At 41.9% G+C, this 11,795-nt stretch overlaps 1 protein-coding gene across 1 annotated transcript in view; it reads right to left on the bottom strand.

Annotated features, from left to right (window-relative positions):
• LOC109315229 (cilia- and flagella-associated protein 52-like) overlaps positions 1-11,795 on the bottom strand; it is a 23,429-nt gene that overhangs the window by 5,039 nt on the left and 6,595 nt on the right. The window contains exons 4-8 of the mRNA XM_019542825.1: positions 10,364-10,463; positions 9,794-9,910; positions 3,595-3,695; positions 1,813-1,983; positions 1,123-1,145 (exon numbers count right to left, since the gene is read on the bottom strand). Of these exons, the coding sequence (XP_019398370.1) occupies positions 1,123-1,145; positions 1,813-1,983; positions 3,595-3,695; positions 9,794-9,910; positions 10,364-10,463 (512 nt within the window). The remainder of the gene's footprint in view (positions 1-1,122; positions 1,146-1,812; positions 1,984-3,594; positions 3,696-9,793; positions 9,911-10,363; positions 10,464-11,795) is intronic.

Below are 11,795 nucleotides of genomic sequence, written 5' to 3'. Positions count from 1 at the left end.
AAAGTTTTGGATTAGAGATCGTGAATGCAGCCACATCTGCAAGGGTTGTTGGTTATAGCTGACATAGGTAGACAAGGTTCTTTAGGTAAATGTGATGTCTTTTATTAGACCAACTCAAATAGTTGGAAAAATTCTTCTTAGCAAGCTTTTGAATATAAATACCCTTCGTCAGGCTGAAAGCATCTGCAATTGGTGTGTGCTCTTCCTGGATGGAATGAATGCCCATTCATATATATACATTTATATATATCATATGTATATATAGTCCATGATTTTTTGTATCCAGTAGGTTGATGAAGTTAAGTTCCTAGGCTTGTCTACAAAAGGTGTTTTGTAAATTCTCTTTGAGGATTAGAATTGAGAAATTGGAGGGAGAGTGGTTGTTTTGTGAGCTGTGGGCACCCACAAGTAGCTCTGTATTTTTGTCTTTGATAGATTTTCGATGTGCATTCATTCTGGTATCCAGTTGTTGTTTGGTTTCTCCCACATATTTTCCATTGGGGCATTTGGTGCACTGGATGAGATATATTACATTTCTGGAGGGGCAAGTATAAGATCCAGGAATGGTGATGGTTCTGTTATGGGTATAGTTACTGTGGAAATGGTGGAAATGTGTTGGAAGATTTTATATTTTTTCCCCCAGTATGGTCTAGATCTATTCAATGTGCTTTGGGCCATATGAATTTTGCTTCTGGTGATGAGGTTGGTGAATCTCCAGTCTCTCAGGGAATTTACAAAATACGTTTCATAGATGAGCCTACAAACTTAACTTCAAAAATCTACTCGATACAAAAAATCATGACTAAATATGACAGACATTGGCTTTATGGCACATTATAACCTGCCTGCCATCTGATAACCCCAGGTAACCTGTCTGCAATATTCTTCCCCGCTTTCCTCCCCAACCCTACCTTTCTCTCACCTATTGTCTCACAGGGCTTCTGATCCCCCACACCTGCCATGCATTTGCATTTTCAAACCAGTATTTTGCATACTGGCTTCCATTCTACCTAGGAGAGAACACAAAGAAACAACTCTCCCTCTGCCTGAAAAGGGTGTTTGTACCTGAAAGAATAATTTTTCCAACTATCTAGTTGGTCTAATAAAAGATATCATATTTACCTAAAGAACCTTGTCTGCTGTATCTGCAAGTATCAGTACCACTTAAAACAATAAATGCAAGAAACATTGAAAGATGCATTGCATGCTAAGATATGGATTAGTGAAGGATCTCCTGGCTTAGGATTCATGGCATTTTCCCCAAGAGTATGGTATAGGGCAAGGGTTGGTAAACTACAGCCTGGGGGGCTGGATCCAGCGTGCAAAACCTTTGGATCCAGCTTGCAAATGTGGGAACTCAGTGGCAGGGGGCTTTGGCTGTGGGCTATGTTTCCATGCTGCCGTAGAGACAAGTGTTAGCAGCAGCTGGGTCCTAGCACTCCGCCCTTCTTTCTGACACACGGTAAGTAATTCTGGCTTGCATCTGGAAAAATTTGTCTACCCCTGGTGTAGGGTGTTAACACTGCTGTTACACAAATTTGTGTAATTACAGCGCTTCAGTTTAAAATTCTTCCTGGAGGTCTGATCCACTACTTATTTGTCACTTCCTGAACAGCTTTCTAATTCAGCAACTAACCTGGTTGCACTGAAATGCTGGATGAAGCAACTCCTACATGCAAGTCAGAATGTAAATTCTGTGAGACTTTGGGAGTCGCCTGGCTAAAAAGTGTTGTACAAGTATCTCCACCTCCTCCCATCCTCCCCACACGTCCTTTTTCAAGGGTAAAAAGGCTCTCCTTTACTTATCCTTACAGGGGAAAAATGATGTCATTAATTGCTTCGTTATGACAGGTGGCAATGCATTTCTCTTTAAACTCAGCGAAGTTAATTCGGTAAATCTGGGACTCTTCTGTTCCTGCAAAGAACTGGTGACCTTGACCTCTGAGTGTCAAGGAAGTGACACCACCTTGGACCTGAATTTTCCTGTTAAAATAAAACAGAAGTTTGACCTGATCCTGATTTTTCTTATATTCTTCTCCCCTCCCCTCCTCTTGTATTTGGCCTCTACTTTGCCTTCATCCCCCACCATGCTCCATAAGAAAAGGCAGGAGCCTTGTTAAGACCAACACTCCATTTCCTGTCAAATTCATTAGCACTTCATGTTATCTGTAGTACAGCACAGACTAAAAGCACAAGCACATACACACATTTCTTTGGAGCAGGTTGTAGATAACAACACACCTTTGCCTATCTTTTTTACTAAAGTGCACTTCAGTAGTATTTACCCAAGAGTATACCAGGCAGTTTAGATGTTTTGGGATGTTTAAACCATATATTGCTAAGCTTTCAGAAGTTGCCTATGCCAACAATGCAAAATGAGTAACTGCGTGCACAATCCTTGCAAAACTAAGGACGTCATCCTCCCGCTCCACTCAGCCTTGGTGAGACCACAGCTGGAGTATTGCGTCCAGTTCTGGGTGCTGCACTTCAGGAAGGATGTGGAGAAGTTCGAGAGTCCAAAGGAGGGCCATGCGCATGATTAGATGTCTGGACAGCAAGTCATATGAGAGGCTGAAAGGCATGGGACTGTTCAGCCTGGAGAAGAGAAGATTCAGAGGGGACATGGTGGCAGCCTAGAAACATATTACAGGCATACATCAGGGTCTGAGGGAATATCTGTTCACCATTGCACCCCTGGGGAAGACAAGAAACAATGGGCACAAACTGATTGAAGATCGCTTCAGATTGGACATAAGGAGAAACTTCTTTACAAGCTGAGTGCTGAGAGTCTGGAACAGACTGTTGGTAAAGTCACCCACCCTGGGGATCTTCAAAAAGTGCCTTAATGCCCACTTTGCTGGGGTCATCTGACCCCAGAAGTCTTTACCGCTCAAGATCTGATGATCTTGTAAGGGCCCTTCCAGACCCTAACATCTATGAATCTACAAATCACATAGTGGGGAATGATGCCAGCAACTCTGTTCTGTAATCACAGTAGAAGGGTCATAAGTAATTAGGCACACATTTGGATACACTCTCTTATAAAGCTATTGACAAAGCCCTTTTTGAATCCAGTGTCCTCTTACAACTACTTGTTAACTTCAAGGGTAATAGCCTAAGCTGTTGTAAAATGGTGTAATTTCATTGACTTCAGAGGAGCTACACAAATTGACATCTATATACATTATTTTAAATGAACTAGCAGTATTTAAATTAACATTTGCAAAGGAATAGAACAACTCTATACAGTAGAGTCTTCAAGAGGAGACTGGACAGACACCCTGGTGGGATCATCTGATCTCAACAGTATTCCTGCCCAGAGCAGAGGAGTTGGACTCAATGATCTTTTGAGGTCCCTTCCAGCCCTTAATTTCTATGATTCTATATTTCAGCCAGTGTCCACTTCATTTTATTGCCCTTTCAACAGTGTCTACTTTTGCTGAGAAAATTAAAAAACATGAGATTTCTCTGTTATTACTTAAAAAGCATCAAAACTGGTATCTGGAGTGTGCTCTGGAGTGGGTACATTACTGCCCCATTACATTGCCACTCTGCACCACTACATCTTTATGTTACTTCAGTCTATAGACTCACCTGATTGATCTGTAGTTTGAGCCTTTAAAGAGAGCTATAATCCCTCCTCCAGTGCCGACTAGTAACTCTCCTGTCTTCAGCAAAAGCAAAGCTGTGACTCCCTAGAAGAAAACAGGATTAACACACAATTGTACTGAAGCAGCATCTCTTTATTGATGCAGCTGTGCTGAATAGCATAACAGAGTCTTTGCCATGCTCCCTGGGGCAGTCCTTACATCGTTCAAATATTGCTCTATTAGTATGCCTCCACTGTGCCAGGTAAAAAGTAGTGTCTTCAAAATGAAAATGGAGAAAGCCTTTATTAGATATAGGTATATTAAAAGTCAGTGTAAAAATGTTAACATATAAAAAAGGAAGCGATAGCATTGCACCTACAGATGTAGTAGAACAGAGTATGCATACACAACTTTACCTTATGGTAGCCTTCTCTGTTAGTGCCTAAATTCATTCTTTCAAAGCTTTTTTCCCTCCATTTTAGATATTACAAAAGTACATAAGAACTGACATTTACTGGGTCAGATCATATGTCCATCAAGCGCAGTATCCCATTTCACACAGCACCAGAGATGGGAGGGAGGAAACAGCATGACCAGAATTTCCCATCCCCTGCTTCTCCCCCATTGCACTGTTCAGCAGCCAGAGGTTTAGGAACTTCTCATTTGGAGGCTGCACCCCAGTCTACCACGCTCCATATCTATTAATATACCTTTCCTCCAAGAATTGGCTTAGTCCCCTTTGAACTAGGTGAAGCTACCAGCCCCCACAACTTCCAGAGGCAATGAATTCCACAGGTTAACTACTCGCTGTGTGAAAAAGCATGTCGTTGTTACTTTTAAGCCTACTACCCAATACTTTCACCTCTGTCCCCTTATTCTAGCATCGTGAGAGACAGTAAATAATACATCTCTATTTACTTCATCTGCACCATTTAATATTTTGTAAACCTCTATCATGTTCCACCTCAAGTATATTTTTTCTAAGATGAAAAGTCCTAGTCTATTTAGTTTCTTCTTATATGACAACTCCTCCATACCCCTGACCATCCTTGTTGCCCTACTGAAACAATTCAGCCCAAACTGTCTCCCCCAAAACTATTAGGTTTTTTTCTGCAGGACCCTAGTTCCCACAGTGCCAGAGAACCATTTTCTTCTTCCTTGTGTGGAGGGTGGGGTGAATGAGCCAGTCTCAGTGGGCCTGTAGCAGGGAGCCCAAGGCCTGTTACTGAAAAGGGGAAGGCACAGCAGGCTAGCCTAGCTGTCTAGGTAGGCAGACAGCTGGGCCAAGGCTACTGGCATAGGAATTACCTGGGGGAGTAGTGCAGATTTCCAGGCAACCAGATAAAGGTTGCATGCAGACAGGCTAAGCTGCAGGATGAGGGCCACGCTGCCCATTAGATGGAAGGAGAAACCCCTGTCTGGGACTGGGGTGTCACTTGAGCAGAGGGGACAGGGCTCCAGGGCAAATAAACCCAGCACCTGGAGGAAAGCACTCAATCAGGTCTGGTGCATTGCAGGGAACAGCTCCAGGAGACATCCTGGCAAGCATCAAAACACCCTGAGAGCAGAGAGGCAAGAGCTCAAGGGAAGGAGGGCTGGCAAGACCTTCTTTTTACCTGGAGTGGGAGAGGTTTTGATTGAAAGCTGTGGTTTGCATTTTGTCTCAGTTTTATACTGGAGGACTGAGTTGTGGCTGTGGGGGAGGTATGGAGGCCACAGGGGTGCCTGAGGAGCACCCAGCTTAGAGCCTTGTATGGATCATGGACTTGGGGGCAGGTGGGGGGACTACAGCTTTGCCTGGGTCAGGGACCCCAGAGGCCCAGCCCCTGGGAGGGTAAGGACCAGGCCAGGGAGGCTGAAGCCCCAACAGAGGCATTCAGGCCTGAGAGGGCTAAGTGTTGTGGTGCAGCCAGGTGGCGTGATACTACATACCATCTGAGAGGCAAGGGCATGGCTAAGGGAGTAGATGGAGACCACAAACACAGTCCATAAGATGCCTGCTACCAATAGGGCCAGAAGAGCTGCAACAGACTGTTTGAAGGGCAAGTAGGCAGTGGACTGGACCCACTCTGGGCCTTTGGGGCAGTCTCCCAAACTGTTTGAGCAACATCCAGGTATGGCAGACAAAATAACAGGGAAAGCCCCCCTGAGTAATTGGACTGAGCAGCAGCCACATGTCTACCAGGGGATGCCACAGCACCTCTGGGCACAGGTTCTGTCACATGGCCCTCAGGAATTGCTCAGCAAAGAGTTTCAATATGAGATGACACATTAGCCCACCAAGGGTCCCTACTACCCTGGCAGAGAATGGGAAGAACGGGCTAAAGCACCAAACTGGAGACAGGAAATCAGCTGTCCCCCAAGGTATGCATCAGATCTTACTTTGTGTATTTTGGAAAGTCAGAATAGTTCTCTATGAGAAACTTGGGTTTTGTTTAAATAAAAATGTTTCTAGCCTTCACACTGGGTGTGTCTACACATCCACCCATGTGCAGTCCCTACTGTATTTTTAGTACTTGTATAATCAAGTATGAAATAATGTGCAGTGCAGCAGCCTACTGCACATTTAGCACAATCGCATGCTTTTTCTGATGCATAATGCACAGTAGACTAATACTAGTTTGCATTAGCATATTTGCATGGTTTTTGCCATGTGCGCTACTGTGCAGTAGAATTAATCTACTGTTCATTAAACATACTGTAGGTGTGCCCACTGGTGATGGACAGCAAGGAAACATAACTTTTTAAAGGTCAAAAACCAGAAGGAATTTAAAGAACACAACATTTACTGGTTAAAAGGAAAGTTTTTTGTAGTCGGTCTCCTGACTTTTGGGAACCACATTTCATGACTCTTGAACAAATGGTGTTGGCAATACAGTGCACTGTCTATCTACAACTCCTGGTATTCCCAATGCATCTCTGAGGCAAATATTGGCTTGGCTCAACCACACTTTGTTTTCAGGAGTAAACACAACTCCCAAACAGCAAGCCCACAAGTCCTTAGCCTGGAGGGGATTGAGGTTTAGTTATGGATGTGAGAAGCCCAGCCAGAGACAGAAATAGTAAGGGAACTTTAATTTTTCATAATTTTTCACAACCTAGTGGGAAGCTGTAAGAGAAGCATCCAGACAATATACATTATAGTACACGTAGTTTGAGTTTGGACACACTGCTTTTGTCCAGTTACCCAGATGAATGGAATCACTTGTATTAATATTAATCCTGCTTATGTTTCGTGGAAAACGTTTTAAAATTCTCTCCAAAGAGACAACCATCTATGTCACATTATTTGTGCTTCTTTTTGTTCAAAAAAGTACTATTAAGCTGTTCTATGTTGTAGTCCTGTGTGTCAGCTCAGTAGCAATACTGGGGATGCTGAAGTCTCTTCACCCATTCAGTTTTCATGGTCCAATATTTGCCAAGGTCCCACCTGGGTTGCTTGTGCCTTAGCAACCAGGACTCCCAAGTATTCCACCATCTCAGTACCAGCCAGGACAAGGATTGGTTAGCCTCCAAAATCAGACAAAATTGAATGTATTCAATCTAGCATAGCTGTAAGCACTAGCAAACATCTTCATGGAAACACATTTCTAACCTAACCCAATCTAGCCTAAACAGACTTGTTTATTTCTAATGTGTTGATTGATTTCAGTAGCTTCTCTCACTTGATGTCACAGCACTCTGACATCATGGACATCATCCCTAATTGTGGAATGTCTCACACACCAGATTTTATACCATCACCAAGAGAACAACGGCAGGAAGAAAGCCTGTTTTCATGTAAATGTTTTCAGCAAAAGAACGAAAACAAAGAAGGAAAATCAGAAAATATGATCCAGAAGCAGAATGGTTTCTAAACAGAATGTTTTTCAAAGTTTCCTATGAAGCATCAGCCCTTCTTTGAGTCCCCCGTTATCTGAGACCCATCAGCTATGGTTTTGATCTACTACTGCACAGCTCTTCCGTAAAAAAAGCTCAGTTTCAAATGCCCTTTGGGTTTAGAGTTATAGCAGGTGGGGGCACTACAAATCAAACCTGTAACTGTGGAGAACATACACAATTAATAAATTTGCACTTTTATGGCCCTCTCTACACTACTTCAAGTTTCCTGGGTGTCATGTTTTAATTGTCCTAATTTGAGATTGAAGTTGATACTACAAACAGTGAAAATTAAGCATCCTTAAATAGTCAGAACACACTGTTAGACATGCCAATATTGGCATTTGATTTCAACACTGCCTTTGTAAGTGGGCTGTTTTCCTGTCAAGGCTCTTCTCTGAATCATGAGTAGATAGCTTTATAATCTACTTTTGTTGTTCATGAAGCCAAGCAGCTCATATTAATAACGCAATAAATACTGTTTTATATTCTTTTGCAGATGAAATCCAAAGCATGGTGGAGGGGTTTAAATATCATGTTTTATTATTTACTTTTTCCAAAAAGAAAGCCAGTGCTTTGAAGTATGCTGATTACAAAGAAAAATCACAAACCAAATCAAACCAGTCCATCTCCTCAATGAGATCCTCTCCTTTCTGTACCACTGCAGTCTCTTCCAGACTTCTTTGCTACACTAAGGTCTTCCCCTTCAAGTTCTTTTAAAGACACTTCTCCAATGCAGACACTCCCAATATTTCTTAGACTGCCCTTACCAGTCACACACCTCACTTCTTACCTGCCTTACAGATGCTGCTAAACAAATGGGATTTCTCTGCTTGGAGAAACCATGCAGACACAGGGTGAAAGTTCAAAAGACATTTTAGAGTGTAGACCAAAATCTAAGCTGAGCTGAGGAGGTTTTTTTTTCAGTGGGTGCTAACGTGAACTAAGGAAAGGTTTAACGTCACACTTGGGATAGAAAAGGTCTAGATTATTTCTTGTGTAAGCAAGAGGGGCAATATTATTGTTTTTGTTCTTTCATAAAGTGTGGTATGTCTTTGAGGTGCAGACCTTTCCTGCTGTGCTGCAGGAACCATGGCTTATACTCCTCCCCAGTACAGACTGAAGGGTGGGACTGGAATGCATGGGGATTATGACGTACCTCATAAAGTGATAGGGTAAGTGCTTGAGGAGATCCAAGAGTAATCCTGAGGTGGAATCTGAACTCTGGTTGTGGCCACAAAGCTCAGCACTTACACAGCTCTGACCTTTAATGGGGACACTGAGACTTTTGGCTACTAATCATGAAATCCTAGAAAAACGGGGAAGGAAGGAACTTCAAAAGTTCATCTAGTTCCTCCCCCAGCTACTTTATGATCCTTATCCCAGACAAATATTTGGTAGAAATACCTATAATACTTCTTCCCTTTGCCCTATACTAGTTTCTGGGGTGGACAAGGGTGGCCTTATTTCTCCACTCCCAGAGGCTTTGGAGGTTACTAGAAACTGAACAAGTAAAAAGTGCATTCTGTTTTCTCAAGAAATAAGCTCTCCTCCTCCGTGATCAGGCACAGGGAAAACGATAGGCACCATGCCTCAGGAAAGGTTATTTTCCTCTTTTCCCAACTGCATAGCAGAGAAGGGGAAAGGAAATTTCAAACCAGCAAGAGAGGTGGAGTGGTGGCTGCCAGGAGAGGTACATCAACTACCCAATCCCATTGAATGCCACTTGGAGAAATTCAGATAGCCAAATACTGCCCAATATTGAGCCAGTTCCACAACTGTTGTCTTCCAGTTTGTTATCCCCACTTTTTAGGTTCTATTCAGTATAACTGTACACTTCAGGTGAAGTAAGCACCAAGTGAGCTAAACAGAGAGGAAGAAATACCTGCTCGAGGCAATTCCTTTTTGTTTGTGAAAGGAGATCCCCTTGGGGCTTTAATTCTGCATGGCCAAAATCAGGAGTGTTTGCATTTGTTTTTCCCCTGGTTTGCCTGTTTCTTTATCTTATATTGAATTTGATAAGAGAGAATCTGTGATAGCACAAGAGCTGTGGGCAAAACCCATCTCTGGGAATATACTGAGAAAGAATAGAATCTGAACCAGGTCTTTGAACTCAGTGCCAACTATACCCTTCATAAGGAACCACTAGCACAGAGCTGGGATTAGTTTTCCGAGTCAGATACGTGAAGGCTCTCCTAGAGGAAGGAATAATGTACCACTTTCACTTACTTACAAGAAGGGGAAAGGGAGGCAGGGGAATAAACTACATGAGAATCTGTTGGAGTTAATAAAAGTTAAAACACAACCCCATGGTTGCCACTCACCTGGCTGAACTTGTCCTTCATAGGTCCATAGTCACTCATAAGTTTGCTTTTTGTATTCAGTTTCAGGATGTCACCACTTGTAGTCCCAACATAGAAGTAACTATCATCATCTGCCATCTGGGGGAAGGTTTAAATAAGGAAAGCAGGATCAGCTATCTAGATTTATACCATGGGAAACTCTGTGATGTGTTAGTGGTTACATGTCAGTGTATTGCCAGGATTTCATTTGGACTGGTATAAATGAAGTTTGTGTCCAGCACCACAAACAGATCCATATCTCTGTTGAAGGTAAGACATTTTTCTAACTAAAACTTGATAATGCTCATGAACAAAAAAAGGATTTTTTGCACGCCAGAACTTCTGGCTAAAAGTCGGCCTTCTTCTTTTCAAAAACACTAAAAAAATTGCTTTGCTGGAGAAAAATATTATCGGGTACAGTCTCCAAGGTTTAATATTTTTACACTCATCATGGTGTTACAACTGATAAACATACCATCATTACAAATGGTCAGGATAACCTACAGGTCTATTGAGACATAGTCTAACTATACATCTTTTGCTGAAACTTACTATGATACATGTGATCACTCTCTTGAGCTGTCCCGTTTGGCATTCAGTTGACCTGATTTTTCTGTTTGGTAAATCCAGTTCCCATACTCGAATGGTCCCACTGTAGCCAAAGAATACACATCACAACTGAATTCATACATGCACAAATCGCTGAGACCTTGGAATAATGCACTGCTGCAAAAAAAACTTCAGTATGTTCTGCCTGGGGTCTATCATCTTGTTAATATAAAAGGAAAAAAGATACAATTCCAGATAAACAAAGAAAAGAAAACCAAAAAAAAAATCCATTGTATCTGTAAGATAAGTTTCTGATGACTTCCATCTGATTAGCCAACAATAGCCCAAAAGTGCAGAAGTATATACTGTAGTCATAGGGACAAACCACCTCAGTCTTTCCTTCCCTGGTTACACATACATGGGTGGGACCTTGTGCATGCTCTTAGTTCTGAATAGACTGGAAAATAAACTATCCAGGGCAATTCAAATAACTTCTCAGTACTGCAACTTCAGTGCAACTAGATATCACCACCATATCTATTACACAAAAATATTATATTAAAAGAATATCAATGCTGAAAAATCAAGCACTCAAAATTTAAGAAATGCCATAATTTAGACACCATTTACAACTTTAATTCAATCTCCTTATCATCATGTGTTATGATGCAGGCTTAAAGTATATAAGCAGCTATGGGTTTTTGCCACAGGCTGCTGCCTCATTCATTGTACGACTATGGTAATTATTTCACAGTACCAGTATATAAGACAAGATATCAGTTAGAACCATTCTATTGCTGAGATGTTGTAACAGAGGGCATAAATGCAGTTTCATTCTCTGTTTCTACCTGCTAGCAGAGAACATAACTGAAGAGCTTGGATGGGGTTGTGAGGTGTTTACAGTGATAAAACGAAAAAAGAGTGCCACTAAAACACGACTGTCACTTTCCTGTTTCTCTTCCTTTACCCCACACTCTCTCCTTTACCCCACCTCTCACAGTGTCCTTTATTTTGTCCCATTCACAACCCATCTCTCCCCCATGTCATGTTCATTTTTTCTTTGACCCATTTAGCAATCATTCAAAAAAGTCCGTTTCAATTTCTAATGGAAAAAAACCTACTAGAACCAATAAGATATGTGGATGGACTGACAAGCAAGAACATTTGAGCCACAGATCTTACTCTCAATATGCTTTTGTCTCCTTTTTTTTAAGTACGTTGTGTAAAACATCTAGCAATTCTGGATGTCATGGCCGTGATTTTCAAGAGCACCCAAAAATCCCACTTATTTTAATAGAAGCTACAGGCTTTCAGCATCTTTGAAAACCAGGCCAGATACAAGTAATAATACATTCATTCTGCTGCAATGACAGCTTTGCACTGAAGGGCTCTCACACTGTTGCAAGCCAGTGCCTAGAGGCTGCTGCTGGTATAG

This window comes from Crocodylus porosus, unplaced genomic scaffold (assembly GCF_001723895.1).
Source record: "Crocodylus porosus isolate Cpor-Errol unplaced genomic scaffold, CroPor_comp1, whole genome shotgun sequence".
NCBI classification, from domain to species: Eukaryota; Metazoa; Chordata; order Crocodylia; family Crocodylidae; genus Crocodylus; species Crocodylus porosus.
This window is presented reverse-complemented; position numbering and strand designations above follow the sequence as displayed.